Below are 20,335 nucleotides of genomic sequence, written 5' to 3'. Positions count from 1 at the left end.
TTTTTTAAAATTTAATCTATATATTTTAATTTGAAGTAATTTAATTTTTTGATTTTAAAAATTATTCTAATTTAATTTTTCTTCAATCTAGTCGTTAAATAAGATGATGTCAGCGTTTTCGTAGTATATTTTCACCGATGTGACCTCCTGAGTAGATGTGAAATATTTTAGAAAAAATAGATTTAAAATTTTTTATTTCTTCTTTAAGGAAGAACATGTGAAATTTAATATATAAAAGGGTGAAGCGGGTGTTTCCCATAAGCCAAAAATGGAAAGTAGATAGGGCCCTACATGTTGGATTTCTGGCACACATGTCTTAGCTGTAAAAAACTATACTCGGAATAATGTTTTAATTTTTTTTTAGGTTTTGTGCATCCAATAGGCGATGTCAGGCATATTATTTAGAAATGTTTATGCTCATAAGGGGAAAATGGAGAACCAAATTCCCATACACCATAGTTTGTTTCTTGCCTTTTCTTTTCAAGAAATTATTTTTTTTATTTTTTATTTTTCTTTATTCCCTATGTGGAGGAAATGAAGCCTCCAATTTGCAAGGATTTTCAATGTTAGCTTAATGTGGGTATTTTTAATTTGAAAAAGTATTGCAAGAAGGGACTTGTCTTCTTTTTAAAGTTACTAAAATATTTTAATAATTTCAAATTATTATTGATTTAAACATCGATTTGGCATCATTCTTAGTTTTTTTCGCCATCAACGTGGGTACCTTTTATAATAACGAATGACAAGACGAGAATAATGATCCTGTTACAGAATCATTATTCTCTCTTTAAAAAATTAACCTAACAAGGTGTGCAGTATTTACATTTTAAAACTTTTTAAAAACTCTTTACTTACTCGGTATGAAATTGAAATATCATTTTTACATTTTTTTTTATTTATTGTGCTGTCTTTGTTAAAGTACTCACATATCAAATTCCCATTTGAACTCATCATCGTACACCCATGAGACTGGTTAGGTTTTGAACACACAAACTGGAATATGCAATTGAAATTGCAACCAAACTAAAACCCAAAAGAATGAATTTTTGAGTTTTGCAGGATAGTCCTTTTACCTTTGCTGGGTTTTAATGGCCCAATTTCTTACATTATTTTTAATGACAAATCAAATATATATAAATATATTTTATTGAATTATTACATATATAGTCGTGTAATTTAAATTGGCTATAAATAATTATATACCCCCAACTCTGTGTTTTTTCCCTTTCTTATATAAGATTATAAATTAGGGCACAATTATAATTAAGCAGAGGGCTTGTAAACAGAAATTTGGTCAATCTTCTGCTCTTCTGTCACAAATCATATCCTTCACTGTCAAGGTATATAGAAAAGAAGTGTTAAGAAGTGAAAGTACAAACTCAGGAACTATCCGACCGACCATAAAAGTGCCACTGATATTTTCTATATTCAACAAAAAAGTCTTTTTGAACGTTAGCTTTGGGGGTATAAAACGATGTCGAATCACACCATTTCTTCCTTTTTTTAACAGTTATACAACACTAAATACAGGGAATCACTATAATCACAGGACTCCATCAGAGCAGTTCATCGTCCCAAAATCACACGCATAGCAATCCCTTGAACACTCCTAATTAATACTTCTATACCCTTCTACTAGCAAATCAGGTCAGATATATATATATGTTCCTTGCCTGTATGACGAAATTGATAAAACAGTAGTCGTCTTGCTGAACGGCACGATTGATTGGTGTCTCATGGCGAAAGTACAACCACAATTCCATTTCATATTGGACCTGGAAAAGATCATTCACCCATCTGGCTGTTCAACGAGAGCTCATGCCAATGTTGCTCTCAATCTTTTCTCTGTTGTAGGCAACATGTGCTTGAATATGATCAAGGCCACGCATCAAAATTTTCAATTTCCTATTGCAGAACTCACTTTTTTCTGCCGTAAAAAGCTCCGCTTCCTGAATGGCTATGATGCCGATGACGTGGTCCACCACTCCTCCCGCTGGATCCTTCCCAAGAGTTTCCACGGCCGTAAACTCTGCTATTCCCACTTGGCCAATTCAATGTCTGCGTTCCGAGTCCATTATTCTCCTCCTCTACCCTGTCATTATACTCCAAGACCAGCCTCTTGATATCTTGTTTCTCTTCAAACTCGGCTGCTTCTTTCTGTTTTGTGCTCTGGACAAGAGTACAATCACGAGGAATATACATTTGCTTCGTCTGTTGTTTGTTCCCTCGCTTCACAAGAACTTTCACCTGAACCTCTCTGCTTCCTCCAGCCTCTTCATCCAATGCTTCATCACCACTTTCCCCTCCAACTACCCTTCCATGATGATCTTTGGTAGAACCCTCGAACACATTCATTGGTATCATCATATTTAGTGTAGGTCGGCCACGAAGCTCCAGCTTGCGCTGCTCCATACTCTCCTGCATTTAAAATCGAATTAACATGGATGGCCAACTACTTTCTTCCTAATTCATTTTGAAGCCGCCAAACCACATTAGGGAAAGAAAATTGAAAACAATTAACCAGAACTTAGCATAGCAGATACTTTGACATGTATATTCTCAAGTAAAATAATATTAAAATAGAAAAGACAACTAAGATACAATGGGATGCAACAGCAATAATTAAAAACAAACAAAAGCTTGCCTGCACTACAGCCCTGAGTTCCTGGTCAAAATTGGCTACTTCTTGAGGATCCAACTCTGCTACCTTCTGCCTGACATGAACTTCATCATCCTCGTCAGAAGCAGGCCCACCATCATCCTCATCCTCCTCATCAGTATCACATCCATCATCAGGATTCTCTTCATCTAAATAATCTTCATCATGACCCTCTGGCTCAATGGTGCCACTCCCTGATTCACTATCACTGTCACCGGTTTCCTCATGCACTCCACCATTTTCCTCAGAACCATTAAAAATGCTTGGTCGATCACCTGAGATGGAATGGGCAGTTGTCCTGCTAGAAGGCTTTTCAGTATCAGAGTGCTTCTCACTACTTGTTTTGTCAGTTGAAGCAGTGCGTTCGTGTTCCTCAAGTTCTACTAAAGCAGCATTAACTTCTTCCATGGATGAATACCGGGTCATATTGGGACGTAATTCTGCAAATAAGTCCTGCATATTCTTCAACTTGTCAGCTTATCACATTTACACAGACATTCTTAGAACAGCATATGCAAAATGACATAAACTCAGAACTAATTTATAAATGAAGCCTTTGTTATCTTTGCTAGCATAAGTTATGTTTCATTACAACCAATCAAGTGAAGATCATACAGACTTTTGATTATTCTGCACTAACGCTAAATATAGCTTGGCATGTTGCTAAAACATTCCATAGATAACAGTCAACCATGAAACATCATCAAGCTTGCAAGATCAAAGGACTGATAAGAAATGCTAAATTATCACTTATATAAAGCCCCATAAAACATGGTATCTATGCTATACTATCCCAAATGATTTCTTCAGGCATGGACCACAACATAAAAAGAGTGAGCATTTTCCTTTCCACTATTAGCTCCAAATCACAAATTCAAAATGTATAATCACTAGTGCATTTTCCGTTACCTGCAAGTCAAATTCAATATCCAGTGGTAAGGCACCTTTGCTAAGAATATATCTCTGGAAGTGTATCAAGAATCTATCAAGTTTTCTCTTGGAAGAACCTCGGTCAAAGTAGTGCCCACATGTCTGAAGAAGAGTAATAACCATCCTGATTCGAAAACAATCCTCAGGTGGATCGAGGACATCTTGCTAACAACACAGAAAATCAAATCTTATTACTGTTTAAAAATGAATTGAACTACATTCATTGCTAAATCTCACACATAATAACAATAGAATCATTTAAAATCTTATAGACAGTCTTATGTCCTCGCCATTAATCAATGCATCCATTGAAAAGACCTTAATTATTACTAGAAACTTCAATACTAGGAATTTCGAATTTTCTAAGAATATTCTGTATCTCTTCAAAGGTAAAATCATAATATCTGCAACTTCTGTATCATAAAATTAAGTGTATGTTACTCGTGAAGTTTAAATTATTCTAGTAGTCGCCAAGAGTTAAGCTTATTTTTTTGGACATCAAGTTGGTTATTTACTTCTTACTAGATTGTGATTTGGGTGTTTAGAAGATATTTTGCACTATTCTCTTTCTCCTCCTCTCTCTCTCTCTTGTTACAATATTCTTGAAGTCATTTTTCACAGCATATGCAGTGTCACGTGGCAAGGGAGTGTGCTAAGTCCCAGGTCGGCTGTGTTCTAGAGTGATCTTGGGCTTAAATAGAGGGGATGGTCATCTCACTTAATACACTAGCCTTTTGGGTTTGGGCCCAGGCCCGTGACACAGCATTTAAGCTTTGATTTAACCTAGTTTTTCTTCTAACCAGAAATCCCAATAAAGTTTTTCTTCAATTCCAGCCCTCTTTTGAGATTTGAATCAAACCTGACTAATTCCAAAAACCTAACCTTCCACACAACAGCCTTTGACCTAAAATCCTTAATCCTAGCCCACTAAAAGCCCTCATGAGGGCAGCATCGGCAGATCTATTCTACAACATAAACTCCACTCTTTGAATGCATTTATAAAGAAGTTCAAGGAGCAAAACTGGTAAATTTTGAGAAATTACAGTAGAGAGAGAGAGAGAGAGAGCCTGAGTGCCTAAAAGCACCAATGCTGACCCTTGCAAGCCTGCCATATAATAATTGAAACTTATAACAATAAACAGGATAACTCAATACCTCTGCTGTATCATGGCCAGAAACAAGAATCAAATAGAGTGTCTCAAAGATGACAGAAGAATCAACATGCTCATAGTTGTATAGCTCCCCTAGAAAACGCATATGAGCAATGCGTCTCTGCTGCATCCCATAATCATTCAATTCCAGACCAAGCCTAATCTCCTCCAAAACCTGAAAGTAGAGAATATAATTACCGAAACTGAAACCAGAAATTAAAAAAAATATAGGTATGATTTCTTCCACTCTTATCCCTAAGAAGATTATGCTTGGAAAAAAATTGCCATAATTATCCATGGGAAAGATGATATCAGAACAAAACGAGCACGAACATCTCAGAAACTAAGAAAGTAAACTTAATGGAAGTAGCAGGTTCAGATGTTACAAGCTATGTATTTTTAGAATATCCTCATATTTCCAACATAGTTATACGAACACATTTGAGTCATCAACAGCAAGTCTGGTAAAAAAAAATAATTTTGAGAAGGCCTTGTGGAACCCTAGAATAGAAAACCTTCTCAAAGGTAGCATTCTCCAAGCATGTTTTTCCTACCTACCTACAATTATTGGAAGGAAAACAATCATAACAGTCCAGGTCATGAGCAAACTGTTTTCTTGAAGGCTGCCATCCCAACAAAGCAAAATAATAGACACTCTTAAGCATAATCCAAGGAAACCTCCCTAAGACCATCACATCGTGTTGACCTTAACTTCTCCCTAGATTCACCTCAAAACCAAGGCAGATCGATTATGAAACAAAACTCTAAAAGTAAAATGATACATTGAGCTCAAAACAAAGAACCTAATTGGTAAATTTTCTGTTTTTTCAAATCACCCCCATATTGTTTCAGTAGTCACAAAAAGTCTATGTCAAAGGGAATTTTAATATGTTACGGAGAACCTATGTCAGAGAACCATATGTTCCAGACTAGAATTTCTCACCATTTGAACACTGAATAAGTGTAAATTGTGAATCCTAAGGATATACACAGACAAATAAAAACAAATGATATACAGTAGTAGGTCCTTCAAAAATCAAGATAGCGTGGGATACAGGAAAATGAAATATCAACTCAACAGGATTAAGTTTTAAATTCAGAAGGCAAACCTCATCAACAACAGCAACAGCAAATTCATCATGGTAGCGACTCAAACCAGCAGTGAGAGAAGCAATCAAGTGAATCTGACCATATTTCCCTTTGTGAACCTTCATGAAGCACTTTAAGAGGTATGATTCACATTCACTCCATGGTAATTTACGAAGTTGCCTCAGCACATGCTCAATGGAAGACTTATCAAGATCTGTAAATAGCAATTTTCTAATATACTGCAAAAGAATCAGACAGAACTCAGTAGGAGGTTTAACATCAAAACACGTGGAAAATTAAGACGTGAAAAGTAAATCATACCTGGTGCAATGGTGGACGGACTTTAGAGACTCGTGCAGATCTTTCAGGTGGCTTGCACAGGTAGTAAGCATTTTCTACAAGTGTGCTGTGTCGAGGATCCAAATTTTTTACATTTTTCAAGCGCATCAAGATCTCCAACATGTTAGCCATTCTTATGGTAGTTTCAGGAGAACGATATAGAAAACGACCACATGTCTCAAGAAGATTGCAAGCGACATCAATGTTATGATGAGTGAAATCATCTAAACATGTCTGGTACAAAAGAAAAATAGAATAAGCAAGCATCTGAAACAAACTATATGTTTTCAAGTATGCTTGCTTTTACAGGTTATAAGACTAATGAACATGAGGGCAATAAGACTTTTGCTCCTAATTTCTCTTTGCTTCAAAAAGTCTATAAACTCCCATAAGATAAGATGGTAATATCATCATAGGAACAAGCACTGAAATAGAAACCAACATTTATCAGTTAGCTGCTTGGCACATACCTTCAGACAACTGAAAACAAGGCCAGCTGGTGCAATCCTGAACTTGCAAAGTTCTCCAATAAACCTTATATTCCTGATCTTTGTTTCAATGTTCATTTGATCCTGCAGTAAATTTCAATTTTGGAATATAAGTTACAAACAGAAGGAATGAACGTACAAAAAGAAAAATATTACAAAGATAAGAAGGACACCGGTGGGGCAGCTGACCTTTTTATTAATTAAGAAGTTGAACTCTTCCTCCAACATCTGCAAGAGCATAGAGGGAACATCCTTCATACAAGTTGACAATGTTGCAACCATGCGGGAGTAGTATGGCAGCAATTCCAAAGATGTCCTTGGGACATTAAACAATGCTCTCACAAGCCTTTTTCGATTTGATTTTGAATTCAAATAACAGAACTCCACCTGAAATTATAATGAACAATTCAATACTCTTCTAGAGTTGCATACAAGCCCATCAAAAGCGGCATAAAACAGTAGCAATAAAAAGGGAGGTATAATTACCGTAAGTTGATCAATGAGGTCACGGCTCACACAACCTGGGAGTCTTTGCAGTAGAGCATCCAGATTCGTTCCTTCAAGACCTTTAAGCTTCTCCTTTTCATTCTCTCCTTTTTTATCGGAGTCTTTTTCTTTCCCTTTCTCCTTGTCTGGATCTTTATTCCTTTCTTTGTCCTTTTCTTCTTTGTCCTTTCCTTTCTCTATACTTTTCCCTTCTTGCAAATTGCCAGAGTCTGCAGAAGCCTCCACAGCATCTTGGGCAACTGCAGTACTTTGATCTGCTTCAGTAGAGGAATCCTTGAAAAAGAAAACCAAAGTATCATTTAATGATAACCATTAAATAAAGATAGCCTATTCAGAAAACTTAAATCATATCTGCCACGAGAGGCTCAAGAAGATTTCAACAATCAAGAAATCTAGAAACTGACTCACCCCTCCCGAACCCCCACCCTGCCACAAAAAGGGAGAAAAAAGAAAACAAGTGTACTGCAGTTAAGAAATCAAGAAATGGTTCAGTCTATACTTGGGTTTCATAACATCAAAATGCCTTGTTTCTGTCAAATTTCTTCTTCTTTTTTTCTAACAAACTATCAGATTTCTTTAGTTTTTAGCATCAGGAGCATTTTGATAATTTCCAACTGCAAAGATATGGATCATGGTGATGATTGGCGGAGCAGGGATGAGCATTAAATATGAAATGACAGCACATAAACAACCAATGCTCAACCAAGACTTAGATATGTTACACAGAAAGGATAATACTTTATTGGCAGTATTTAACCACAGATGACAAAGCCTATAATAACATTCAAAATCTTGATGTACTTACAGTTGGTTGCTCTTGTGCCTTTGACGTTTGCTCGATCCCTTTGGGCTCAGCTTCTCCCAATAATACTGCTGGGACAAATGCTCTGAGAATAACATGTATGCAATGCTCTTAACAGCAAGCAAAGACATCTTTTACTTCCGAAAAGACCATCAACAAAGACTCTATTGGTTAAGAATATATCTTCTTAACTAACTGCATAATGGCCACAACATACCTGAGATCTGGTAAGCATTCATAGAACGCTCTAGTGTCGTCATCATCCCATATAGCTTCAAGGGTGGAAGACTCTTTTCCAGTGGCAGGAGATGAAGCATCCTCTCCAGTAGTAACCCTAGTTGTGTGACTGTCCTCTGGCATCACTGGAGACTGCATATCAAGTGCTTCTGCTAAACTGCAGTATAAGGATTTAAAAAATATTTGAATTGATTTGTTTTTGGTTAAAAGAAAATAAGTCATTTATGATTGGTTTTCTTTTGTAAGAAATATAAGCTCATAATAAAGTTACTCTAGATGCAAGAGGCATGCTTGAGATTTGAGAATAAGCACATTTAAATGGGGAAAATTATGAAAATTCTGAAAAGCAAGGTCGAAGCAGTAGTATGAATCTGACAGTTCAACTACGGTTTGGCATCTTAGCCACTAACTTTGGCAAGACCCAAGAGACACTAAATTGTTAAAAAAACTGAGGTCTAAAGTTCCCACAGGTCATTAAATCCAAAAATCCACAAAAGAGACCACCAGATCAAGCTCAAACCCCGCATTTCTGCCACAATTCTTGATAGAATTGCTCATGCGATGGAAAAAAGTATGAATAGTACCAGGTGGAAGCTCACAAAGGATTTACTTCCTAGACTCTGTAATGGAAGAGCTATCTTGGCATACACACAAATCCAAATATCTGACAAAGCATTTATAAAGCAAAGAAATCATAGAAAAATCCATTACTTTTTATGCTTTGCCACCAACACACTCCATATTATAATCATTAATCTGAGGTCATTTAGTACAGATTTCCAAATTCAGCAATCAGAGCTATCACTCCGAATTCAGCAGCAATAATTTTATTTTGCTTTTACAAGAAATCATCTTGGTTTAATACATGGGGCTCAAAACTCTAGAAATCGATATTGAAGATAGCAATACCAACAAACCTATTCTGACAGCTGTCATCAATAGTTCCAGCTTTTATACTTCCCAAACAAAAGTTATTCTTAGCATAAGTAATCTCAAACTTCTCGACTGAGCATCCGAAGATTAAGTAATCTCCTGAAATAACTATTCCCCTATGCTACATCTTTCTTGACAAACATTTTAAAATACAAACCTTAATTCATATGTAGTGCACAAAACAACTATTAGCATCTAAATATTTAAGTTATGAAATGTAGAAAAGTATAATCTTTTCCACTTATGCCGATTGGTAGTTATTTAACGGAGCCTTGGTCTTCAACAATTTTCTATATGGAGAAACTGAATATTTATGGTATAAATATGGCAACTTATATTCTGTTTCATTTATGCTGATTGATAGTTACGTGGCAGATGTTTGGTTTATAGACAATATCTGTTCATCCAGAGACAAAGAGTAAAGATATTGGAATGCAACTCCATAATTACTCAATGATTATAAACTTGCTAATACAGCATAATTATTCCTGGTTCAGGCATGATCTAAACATCTATAATTAATATATAAAATAAGTAATACAATACCATAAATACCACTTACAATGAGACATTGCCACCAGAATAAACAACCACGAAATGACACATAAAGCAACTTACGACGAGACATTGCGGTACAAATGATCATAGGATTTTCGCAGCTTTTCATATGAAGACGCATTTTCTTCATTGAGCTCTCCTTTAGCATTTAGAATCTTGGCATTCTCATGCTCCATCTGGCGAAGTGTCTATAAAAGAATTTTAATAGTAATAAAAGGAAAAAAACCATCAATTAGGGCAGGGAAAAAAAAAAGATAATGAAAGAAACCAATTATTTCAACTAATTATTTGTGGAACAAAAGATGTGGCTAAAGAGAAGTTCAAATAAAGACCTTAATATTTATTCCCTTAAAAGATAATATTTTCAATTGCAAAAGCTTACCGCATGCTCAGACTGAAGAAGTTCAGTGACAGCATCATAATATGCATGGAAGGCCTTCCTAAAAGTTTTCTTCTGATCTGCTGTGATATTGAGGCCTTTAAAGAACTGCAGCAAATTGCCAGCAAAGAAGCTATAAACTAAGGTCTAGCTGGCATAACAATTGTTCACACAAAGAATAAAATGTTTACATTACAAAAGTACAGCCACTAAAGCATGATAGAATTATCTAATAATACCAAACAAATAGGGGTGAGAATTGTTAACCATATCCATGTAGCCACCCTATACACCGGGTGTTAGTGTAATTAATTTAACCTCTCTGGTTACAAATGGGTTAAAATTCACTGACCCCAGATATAAACATGTTTAAGAGGGGAAGGTGTGGTAACTACATATATGACTCCCAAAAACCCGCTTCAGTCCGTCATAACTTTAGATCCTCCCTTCTCCCACTTAGGAGTTTAGCCCCAATGCCACGTCCAAAGAGAACCAACAGAGGCTCAATCCCCACCACCAAAATAACATCATCATATGCTCCTTAAAGTCACAGAGGCCTCTTTGCCAAGCATGGCTGACTCACCACAACTGAGTCATCAAGTCCAGTTGGATCACTGAGTCAGGTCTCAGCATGTTGGCTTCTAGTGGGGCTAAAAAGGTAATGGTAAACTAGTCAACTTCTTGGCATACCCGTTTTGACATTGTTGCAAGCTTCCAACAGAGCCACTGTGATCCGGTTTTTTTTTTTTCCTCTTTTTTGCATTTCTGTAGACAATACATCTAATAATTGTAATATATATGTATATATTCCTTTTTAATAATGGTTGTTTTAATAGGTTTTTTGGCTACTTAACCTAAATCTTAGTTGAAACATTATAAGAATTGACCACATTCTCAACAGCAGAAAATATTCAATCAGTTAGGAAGGTAGGATCAGATCAGATCTGGATTAATAGTTACGGGTGCTAGTTTAGACAAATAAATGGGACATAAACTGGCAATCAGGTTGGAAATTAATCCATCTAAATATAATCAACCTATTCCTACCATTTTCTGATGCCAATAACAAACGATAAACTCCACTATCAATATCAAAGATACAAATAATCTAGAAGTCAAAATGCAAAGCCAAAATAGCTTCATAGAAACAATCCTAGATTTGGAAGTATCAGGCCATCTTAACGAACAAAAAAAGATGTACCTCTTCTAGAATTTCTTGTCCAGAAATTGGAAGCCCTAGAAACACTCGCCCTTGTCGAGCAAAACTAGCAAGAAGAGTTAAATTTGTCTGAGTAGCATCTCGGTCCTTCAAGTGCTCTGTGCTAGTAAGATCCTTAATGATATTGATAAAGATTCCGTTGTCTTCTATAACTCCAACAAAGTAAAGTTCCAGAAGAAGTTTCAAAGTACTACGCTTCTTCATTGCCTTCAAGTTCCTGTCTGCATCCAAATCATCCCCAGATTTTCCCGGAAAGAAGACTTTCAGGAGCCCTTGTATCAGACTTGGTGAGAAATCTTTGTACCTTTGATTAAGCAAAGAGCAGATCTTTGACAGATAGAAACAGTAAGTATCATATGGGAGGTAGAGGACATACAATTACCACAAATAAATACTTTTAAGCTCTCACAAATTTCTCAAGAACGACAGAAGCTAGCCAGCAAAACATATGTAGAGTGCATACATACTGATACAGACGTCACACATAACTATCCTTCTTATTACAACGAATAGATGTGAACTACACCCATTAACACATTTATGAACTTTCAGCCAACTTCATAAATAGTGGCATGGCATATGAAGACGCAGACTGTATACAAAGAAACCAGCAAAAATTTGGACAATTACAAACATGCATGCAGATACAGACATCACAGATATGCATATCCTTCATAATACAAGGAATGTAAATGTTAACTCTATTCATCAACATATTTTACAAACTTTTAAGCAAGTGACTTTACCAACAGTGGGCTATGAAGATAATAACTCTATATAACAAGAAACTAGTAAGATTTGGACATTACAAACCAGAAATTGCATCATAGTTGCCACAACCTGGAGCAGCTTATTATCCATACATGCATGAAAGTAGAAGGTGAACTACAAAGAAGTTGATGATGAAAATAGTAAGGACCAGACTAGGACACTCTATGGATATTTAAAATGTATGCAATAAACAATTTATAAAACATTGAATCCTCATGAAAAAATCAAATCTGCTAGCAAAAGGTTGAAAGCTGTTGCAGGAGGTAACCAATGACTCATACAAGCTACTACAACCCATTTGGACACAAAGACTACCAAATTCTTTTAGTTTCTTATTTAAATCAAAATTACCTAATACTGGCTGCTTAAATTACCTCGCTTAAACAGCTATGATTCATTCAAGTCTTTGAAGTTTGGCTCATGAAACCATGAACCATTTTCAGCTGAAGAGAATACACGAAAGTTCGCATTCAAATTTCAATCAAACATACAACTACCAACTTTGCATGTCTGAATAGGAAATAACATAGATTTTGAATGACTCTTTGTACTCACAGCGAATTAACTGAGATAACAATATGTATGGCCATATAATCTCAATATAAAACCAAACAATTTCTAGATCAAACTCATTCATAAACACTACCTGAACTGCAGCTTGTATATCTGAACTTTTAAGCTTGGCATCACATATAGCAGTCACAGCTTCACTAACAAATTTGCTTAAATTAACACTTCGTAGCTCCTCCATCAATCCTTCCTTCTGCTCTTCATTTATCTGCTTTAATTTTTTAATAACAGCTGTATTGCGCCTGATGCTGGAATCCAATGTTCTGAGGAACCCAGAGTCTAAAACCAAGAATAAAAACATATTAATGTCTATGTGACAGTTATTCAAAATACCATAATAAATGTCCACAACCTAGACTATATTGAAGTTAATCTACAAAGATAATTTTGGAAGTTAAATTAGGAAAGACAAAAATTAGACTAATAGGCACATGAAATTCCACCACCCATGATAATAATAAGCACAAAAGGAAGAAGGAATGGAAATCTGTCACTTATGGTTGGTCAAGGAAATTTTCCCCTAATTAAAGAAACGAGAAATAAGTCTGCAAAGCCACACAATTCTCATCTTTTCTCACATTTTCTTCTACCTCATTACCCAATTTAAAATATTGAAAGAAACTAAAAAGAAATGCATCATTCCTATCTTCAGGCTTTTATATCTGCCAAGTATAAAACTTTTAGACCTCTTTTTTTCATCCTCCCAATTTCTACCCTCTCAAATATTAAATTCCAGTTTTAGATATTCTATGAGCCCAAAAAATTACTTATGACGAAATTTTCTAGCAATTGTCTATCAAGTACCTAAGTCATCATCGTGGAAGCAACCCAAAACATCTTCAAAAACAATAAAAGAGCACTTTGTTCAGGGGCCATCTAGTGTTGATACATTTTTTTCTTGGATGAACTTCTTAAATTCCAAAAGAATTGGGTCACATATTACTGAAATAGAACATCATATGGACATAACAGAACGTTACAAGCAATGGTTAAGTATCAATATCATTAAATAGAAATTTTGAATTGGTCAAAAAAAATTACTTTGAGTGCTTTCACAACAATACAGTAAGAAGAAGGGACACTGTAGGTGACAACCAGTACAAAAATTATAATCACTACAAAGTAACATAAATTAAAAAGACAAATTATTATGGGCAAAACTTGGAAGGGCCAGCACTTTAAAAAGCTATCTAGTACAGTGGAGTTACCACTATACTAAGAAAACCTTAAGGAAGAATGTTTTAGACTGTCGTTATTTACAATATAGGCCCAGGGCACCAAAGAGAAAGTCCGAGTCGATTCGAGTGGAAGGGAACATAGAATTGCACATAACCAAAAATCTCATTGATAAAAGTGGTAAATTCTGAACATATAATGATAAACATGACTTAAGAGTTGACTACGAGCTTCTAAACATGAGCTATTCTAACTTGCATATCCCAATATTTCAGCACAATTCCTAATAATAAGTTTACAAAGCCACTTAAAGGAGCCTTATCTCAGCACTGACCTATTTGTTACCAAAAGTACTATAAGCTATAGTTCTTTCTTTTTCAGTTTTCAATCTATAGAAAATGCCATTAAGGATGAAGGATGAATTACTGGTTAACTCTAAGCAATTTCCATTTAAGGACAGGCTAAAATTACTATAATAGATGATAAACCAGTCGGGTAAACAATTTTAACCGTTTCAATTGCAATGGGCATTTAAGAAACTTTAAGGGTCCGTTTGACAACCAAAAAATAACTTGCTAGAGTAAAATTTTTTCTGTGTAAAATATTTTACAGGAAAATTTAATGTTTTCTGTTTTTAGGATAAACTATCAAAAAGATTGTCTATTGTTTGGATCATCCTGTGGAAAATATTTTCCACTATCACTGGTGGAATTATTTGGGTGTTAAAATGATAAATAGGGATAGATTACAAAACAATTGTGCCATTTGGTTTTCACATTAAAATTAAGAAAGGAAATGAAAAGGGGAAAAATCAATAATGATATTTTCCTAAGCAATTAACCACATATTGTAAAGAAAGTAAGCTCTAATTTTCAAAAAATTTTCCATCTCATCATTTTTTTACCATTACACTATAAAAATATCAATATTCGTCAATTGGGTAAAGCATCTAAAACCTATATTTATAAATGTATATTCATCGAATGATGGTCATTAAAATATTTTTTGTTATAATTTTGGTAAAATTTATTCAATTTACAAATAAAAGAATTAATTGAATTGATTGATTTCATTAAAAAAAATTTCTTTTAATTTTAATAGTATTGAATAATTTAAATATTAATACTTTAAGGTAAAAAATTTTTAAGTTAAATATTAATATTTTTAATTTTTTTAATATTTTAAGTTAAATATTAATTATTCATCAAACCTATACTACTAGGTAGTATAAAAGTATTTTTTCTGTTGACCTGTAAAATATTTTATATCTAGAATAAATTTTCCGTCTTCCAAACAAGCATAAGTATTGAAAACGTTTTCCAGAAAATAGTTTATGTGAAAACAAACGGACCTTAAATGTAGTAAAATTTACTAACCAGGCCTCTCAGGATTCAAATTGCTTTGACGAAGAGCCATTTTTCCCTCGATTGATTTCTTCATTTCCTCAAGACGAGCAACAGCTTCCTACAATTGAAATAAATCATATAAAAGTGAGTAATGTCAAAGCAACTTCAAATTTCTTTATTGTGAAAAACCCTCCAAGAACAAGAAAAATGATCAAATAGTAAATTTTCAAGCATACATGTACAATTCAACAGGCCCATTAGTGTTACCTCATCATCTTGTTTGCCATGGTGTTCACCTCCAGCACGACATTCATCCTCATGGTGATCCATCTCATCTATTTGTCGTAACAATTATCCTATTAACTATAACTAACGAATCAATCATCAAGAGATTAGCAGTAAAAAAATGAATCATTATTATATTTCACCACAATAATCCCTATATAACTATAACTAACAGATCAATTACCAAGAAATTACCATTAAAAAAATGAAGAATTGGAGCTAAATGGAACCTTCTACCAGCTTTCTAAATATAGTTAAAGAATCAATAACTGCGAAATTTGCATTAAAACAAAAACAAGCTATTAGTATCTAAATATGATCTTCTAGCTTTTCCAGAACCAAGCACCTCAAGGTAGTACCTATATAAATAACTCTCTCTGTATCATATATCACTCCCCCTTCCAGCATTTTAAACCCCTACGCTAAGTTGCACAAGATATCGTAGTCAACCCTGTAATACAGTAATTTTTCTTGGAACAATTTTTTTTTCAATTACTTTTTAAACTATGATACTCAAAAGTTCAGCCCTAAAATCCGCTTCACCAATTATACCTCATAACCTGCAGCATGTATATCAGAGTGATATTCGAAGCACAAAGACAAAGAAAACCATATTTTAACCTTTCAAAATACACACCTTAAAATCATGGAACAAATGCGGAAAAATACTTCATAATTAGAATTCTAACAATCTCATTTCTCCTTTTAACACTTACCTTAAATCCATGAAAAGAAAAGAGATTTGCATAACCATAATCTAGCTTAACTGTTCCAAATCATCTCACTTACAACTTCACTATAACAACTGAAAACATTTCGTAAGAATAATAATAATCATCAAAAATCAGAGAATTATACTTTCCTCTAATCATTAAATCATAAACATGTTAAAAAAAATTCAATCGGAAGATTAAAAAACAACAATAAAGTCTGTAAATGGGAGGTTACGGATCTTAGAGAGAGAGAGAGCGAGTTAGGGTTTTCACCTGAGAATTTGCGGAAGAAATAGTAAGAATAATAGAGTCAAGAGAAATAGACGAATAAACGGAGCCTGAGCCCTCGAGAGAAATTTCTGAAACGAACGCGAACTTTTTGAAGAACTGAATTGGCGAAGGAAGAAAACTGAAGCTTTCAGGGTGGCTCGGAATCGGATCGCGGGTCGAACTTGAACCCGTTTTGAAACGGAAGAATTTTGAGGATTTTGAGAATTTTATAGATTGAGATGATGCGTTTTGGCACGTCCGATTTGAAGATTTCTTTTTTTTTTAGTACAATTAAGTAGTATTTTTCTTTTAAATTTTTTTTACTATTCATAAGGTTGCCATTTTTCATTAGATAATAATAATTAAATACTAATAAATTAATATAAATTATTAAATAAACATATCTCAATCACGTAAATTCTTTCTTAAAAAGCATAATTTTTAAAAAAATTTGTCAATTATTTTACAAAAAAATTCAAACAATTTGTTATTTTTATTTTAAAGTCAATCAAACTTTTATTTATTTTGAACCAAATAAACTTTTATAACCAACAGTTCATTAACTACTATTAATCAAAATAATATTTATCATTTTATACCCATATAACATTAACGTGTTATTAAGTTAACGAGTGAAAAATGTTTTGTGATTATATTATCATATATTATGTTTATGATTAATAAACATATATGTATTTGTATTAGAATTCTGACACATTTAATTAATCATGTCATAGTCGTATTTACGTATATAACCATTAATATTTTATATTTACAAGATACGGTCGAAACACATGAACACAAAAAATTAGATTTACATATAAATTATTGAAAGTTTTTATACTTCTTTAGCTTTTAAAATTTCTTTTATGATATTTTATATAATTTTCATAATCTAAAACTATTGAAATATTATATACAAGTTACCAAAATTTTAGATAATTTTTTAAATATATCATCCTTAAATATCTATATAATCATAGTAACCTAAATTATTGAAATATTATGTATATGTTACTTAAAGGTTATATTGTATAATCAACTTTAAAATATGTTTTATAATATATATATACATATATAACATATTTAAAAAGAAGTTTTAAAGGGACTTTCTCGATTTTAGAGGGCGTTTAAAAACATTGAATAGCATTTTCAAAAAGAGTTTGAAATTGTTCATTTAGATTGTAGAAGTATGAACTTTACGTGTGTTACATACATAAGTGTTTTATATTTGATCCATATACAACGCACTTGTCATATTCTAATATATATATATATATATATAATAACAAACTTAATATATGTAATAATAAATAAGTAAAAATAAAAAATTAACATATAAAGATACCTTGAAACTGAAAAAAAAAAGTTTATGATATAGAATGGAATCTTTTTATTTAAAAATATATTTAATCAATTATTTTTACAATATTAAAAATCAATACGTATGGTAAATCTTGGGCCTGCATGAGATTCGACCCAAACCCGTTAGAGCTCGGTCCATGTAACTTTAAATACTGAGTCAAAGAAACAAATTGGGCTTTCGTGAGCTATTCAGTATTTGTAAATATGGGCTTAATGTCCAATATCACATTATTTTGGGTTTTCTTTCTTGTTAATAGGTAATTTTTTTATGATATATATATTTAATAAAAATTCGAGTAAAATAATTTGAAGACAACTTCATGAAAAAAAAAAAATAATTTGAAGACAAGGATACATATTATAAAATAAAAGTAAAATTCATAAAAACTTGACGATATCATTCAAAAATAAAAAATTAGGGATATTAACAAATAGGCTATTTATTATTTTTTAGATATCTTAATTCGAATTTTATTATTTAATAAAATATTCTAACTATATATAGAACTGATTAATTTTTTTGAATTGTTATCTAATTTGTACTTGGATAGCTTAAATACTACCCGATCAATACTCATATCTGTTAAAAATCATTTTTTACGCGTATTATTAATGACAATAAAATTAATAAATTAAAATTGATTCATAAAAAACAATTACAGTTTAAAATCATATTTACAATAATTAATGTAATGAATTTTATTAAGTATTATATTAATTATAAAAAATTTATAAATAAATAATATAATATATATAATAAAAATTTAATATTAAAAATCATTATTTATAATAATTAGTTACATATTCTAAAATCATTAATGAAACTTAATTATAAAATAATTTAATCATACTTAAATAGGTCAGATAGTACAAAATATTCGATTGTAAGGTACCCAAACTACCCCTTAACATCGTTATTAAAAATAGTCCGTTAATTTAGAAATCCAAATCGGCCTAGCCTTAAAAGGAAAATAAAAATTTCCAACCATATCCAACAATAGAAAGTTAAAACAGCTGTATGTACTAAAAATTTATATACTAAAAATAGAAAGCAATATACCCAAAAAAAATTGGCAATAATTGGTATAAAACCAAAGATCTTTTCCCCTTACTTATCTGCTTCCCAATTCCACCTTTCAATTCCATTTGTATGTCCAAAATCCTTAGGCTCAGAGATGGCTGCGGCTTCTTCTATTAAGAAAACCCCTGGAGGCTTCATGGCTATGTTCCTAGCGACCCTCATATTGTGCCAAGGGTTTGCAAATGCCGAAGATAAGCAACCAACCTTGATGGTTATGGGCAGCGAAATGCCCCACGTCGGAGAATCCACCGCAGGTATGCCTCTCTATAGGTCAAGGTCCGATCCCAGTGTTCTTATACCCGAATCTATGGTCCGGTCAACAAGCTTGCAGAGAAAGCGATCGCCATAAAAGCCTCAAGAGTCATACTATACACGTCTCATTCAGGAGTGGAACCAAGAATGATGTCATTATTGTCATCATGTCTAAAATTTAATATATATATATATATATATATAATATGATTATTTTTATAATTTATTTTTATGTGAAATTATGTCACATAACAAAAAAATAAAATATCGATGATTTATGTTTGCTTACTTTGTGTTCTTGACGAATTTAAGTGTGAATTAATAAATATTTACATGATAAGTTTAAAAAATTAGATTAAATTTGATGGGTCAAAGATGATTGCTTTAACAAATTCATCATGGATGTGTGGATGATGATTGTATTGATGAAATTGGTGGTGGGGTTTTATCAATGGTGTGTAAAGGGTGGACATGATTATGATGATGTATCAAGATTAGAGAAATTGGTTGGGGATTATTATTATTATTATGTATATGAAATTGTGCTTTGAGTTTTGTAATCTTGTTCATACCTTACCTTTGTAATGTACAAGAAATAGAATATCAAAATGCTTGGAAATAAATCGAAAGGATTGATTGAAGTTTAATTTCCAATGAAGTTTGAGCAATGTTTGCAGGTACATGTTCAAGAAAAGATTCAATCAAAAGACTAATTAATTGATGTTGAATGTTACGTCAAATATTTCTAAAAAAATAGGTAAGATATTTCAATCTTATATCAGATAATTAAAAAGATTTTAAAAAGCTTATAAATATGACGTTGCATATCTTAATCTATATTACGTTGATCTTTTAAAAAAACTAATGATCGGTGACAAAACAGTATCAGAAGAGACTTTACTTAATTTGACAGAGTTAGCCAATTCCTACTTTGTTTGATGCTGTTTCAGCTACTTGAACATGTAACCTCCATCTCCATGTCAGAATGGAGCAATTTTTTACCATTTACAGTCAAGTTAATGGTCACCCTCCTATCACATGCAGAAAAAATTTATCTGACATTTTGCTGCAAATGCATAATACATTCAGTCATTCACATCTACACAGTTGGCCTTCTAGAAAAAGTAGACTTTTCATCACCACCTTGCATTTGGGATTGGACCTGACCTTTCAAAAATGTTGAAATTTCCAATGCCAAATCAATATTTCAATCTC

At 32.9% G+C, this 20,335-nt stretch overlaps 1 protein-coding gene across 5 annotated transcripts; it reads right to left on the bottom strand.

The window, feature by feature from the left end:
* LOC18586320 (regulator of nonsense transcripts UPF2) lies at nt 1,388-16,626 on the bottom strand. 5 transcript variants are annotated; one of them, XM_007009632.2, is made up of 18 exons: nt 16,426-16,626; nt 15,422-15,523; nt 15,185-15,272; nt 12,709-12,911; nt 11,274-11,618; nt 10,076-10,180; nt 9,754-9,881; nt 8,183-8,359; nt 7,969-8,050; nt 7,143-7,436; nt 6,846-7,043; nt 6,639-6,740; nt 6,151-6,402; nt 5,850-6,068; nt 4,745-4,915; nt 3,569-3,754; nt 2,645-3,112; nt 1,918-2,418 (listed from the first exon to the last, which is right to left on the bottom strand). In XM_007009632.2, exons 2-18 carry the CDS (start codon nt 15,482-15,484, stop codon nt 1,918-1,920), a joined length of 3,582 nt encoding a protein of 1,193 aa, XP_007009694.2. In that variant the 5' UTR covers nt 15,485-15,523; nt 16,426-16,626. The 5 variants fall into 5 exon arrangements, with proteins under 5 accessions (XP_017984822.1, XP_017984824.1, XP_007009694.2 ...); XM_007009633.2 differs by having other exon boundaries at nt 15,422-15,517; nt 16,426-16,625; XM_018129334.1 differs by having other exon boundaries at nt 15,422-15,510; nt 16,426-16,625.

The sequence above is a fragment of the Theobroma cacao genome, chromosome 10 (genome assembly GCF_000208745.1).
Source record: "Theobroma cacao cultivar B97-61/B2 chromosome 10, Criollo_cocoa_genome_V2, whole genome shotgun sequence".
Taxonomy (NCBI): domain Eukaryota; kingdom Viridiplantae; phylum Streptophyta; class Magnoliopsida; order Malvales; family Malvaceae; genus Theobroma; species Theobroma cacao.
This window is presented reverse-complemented; position numbering and strand designations above follow the sequence as displayed.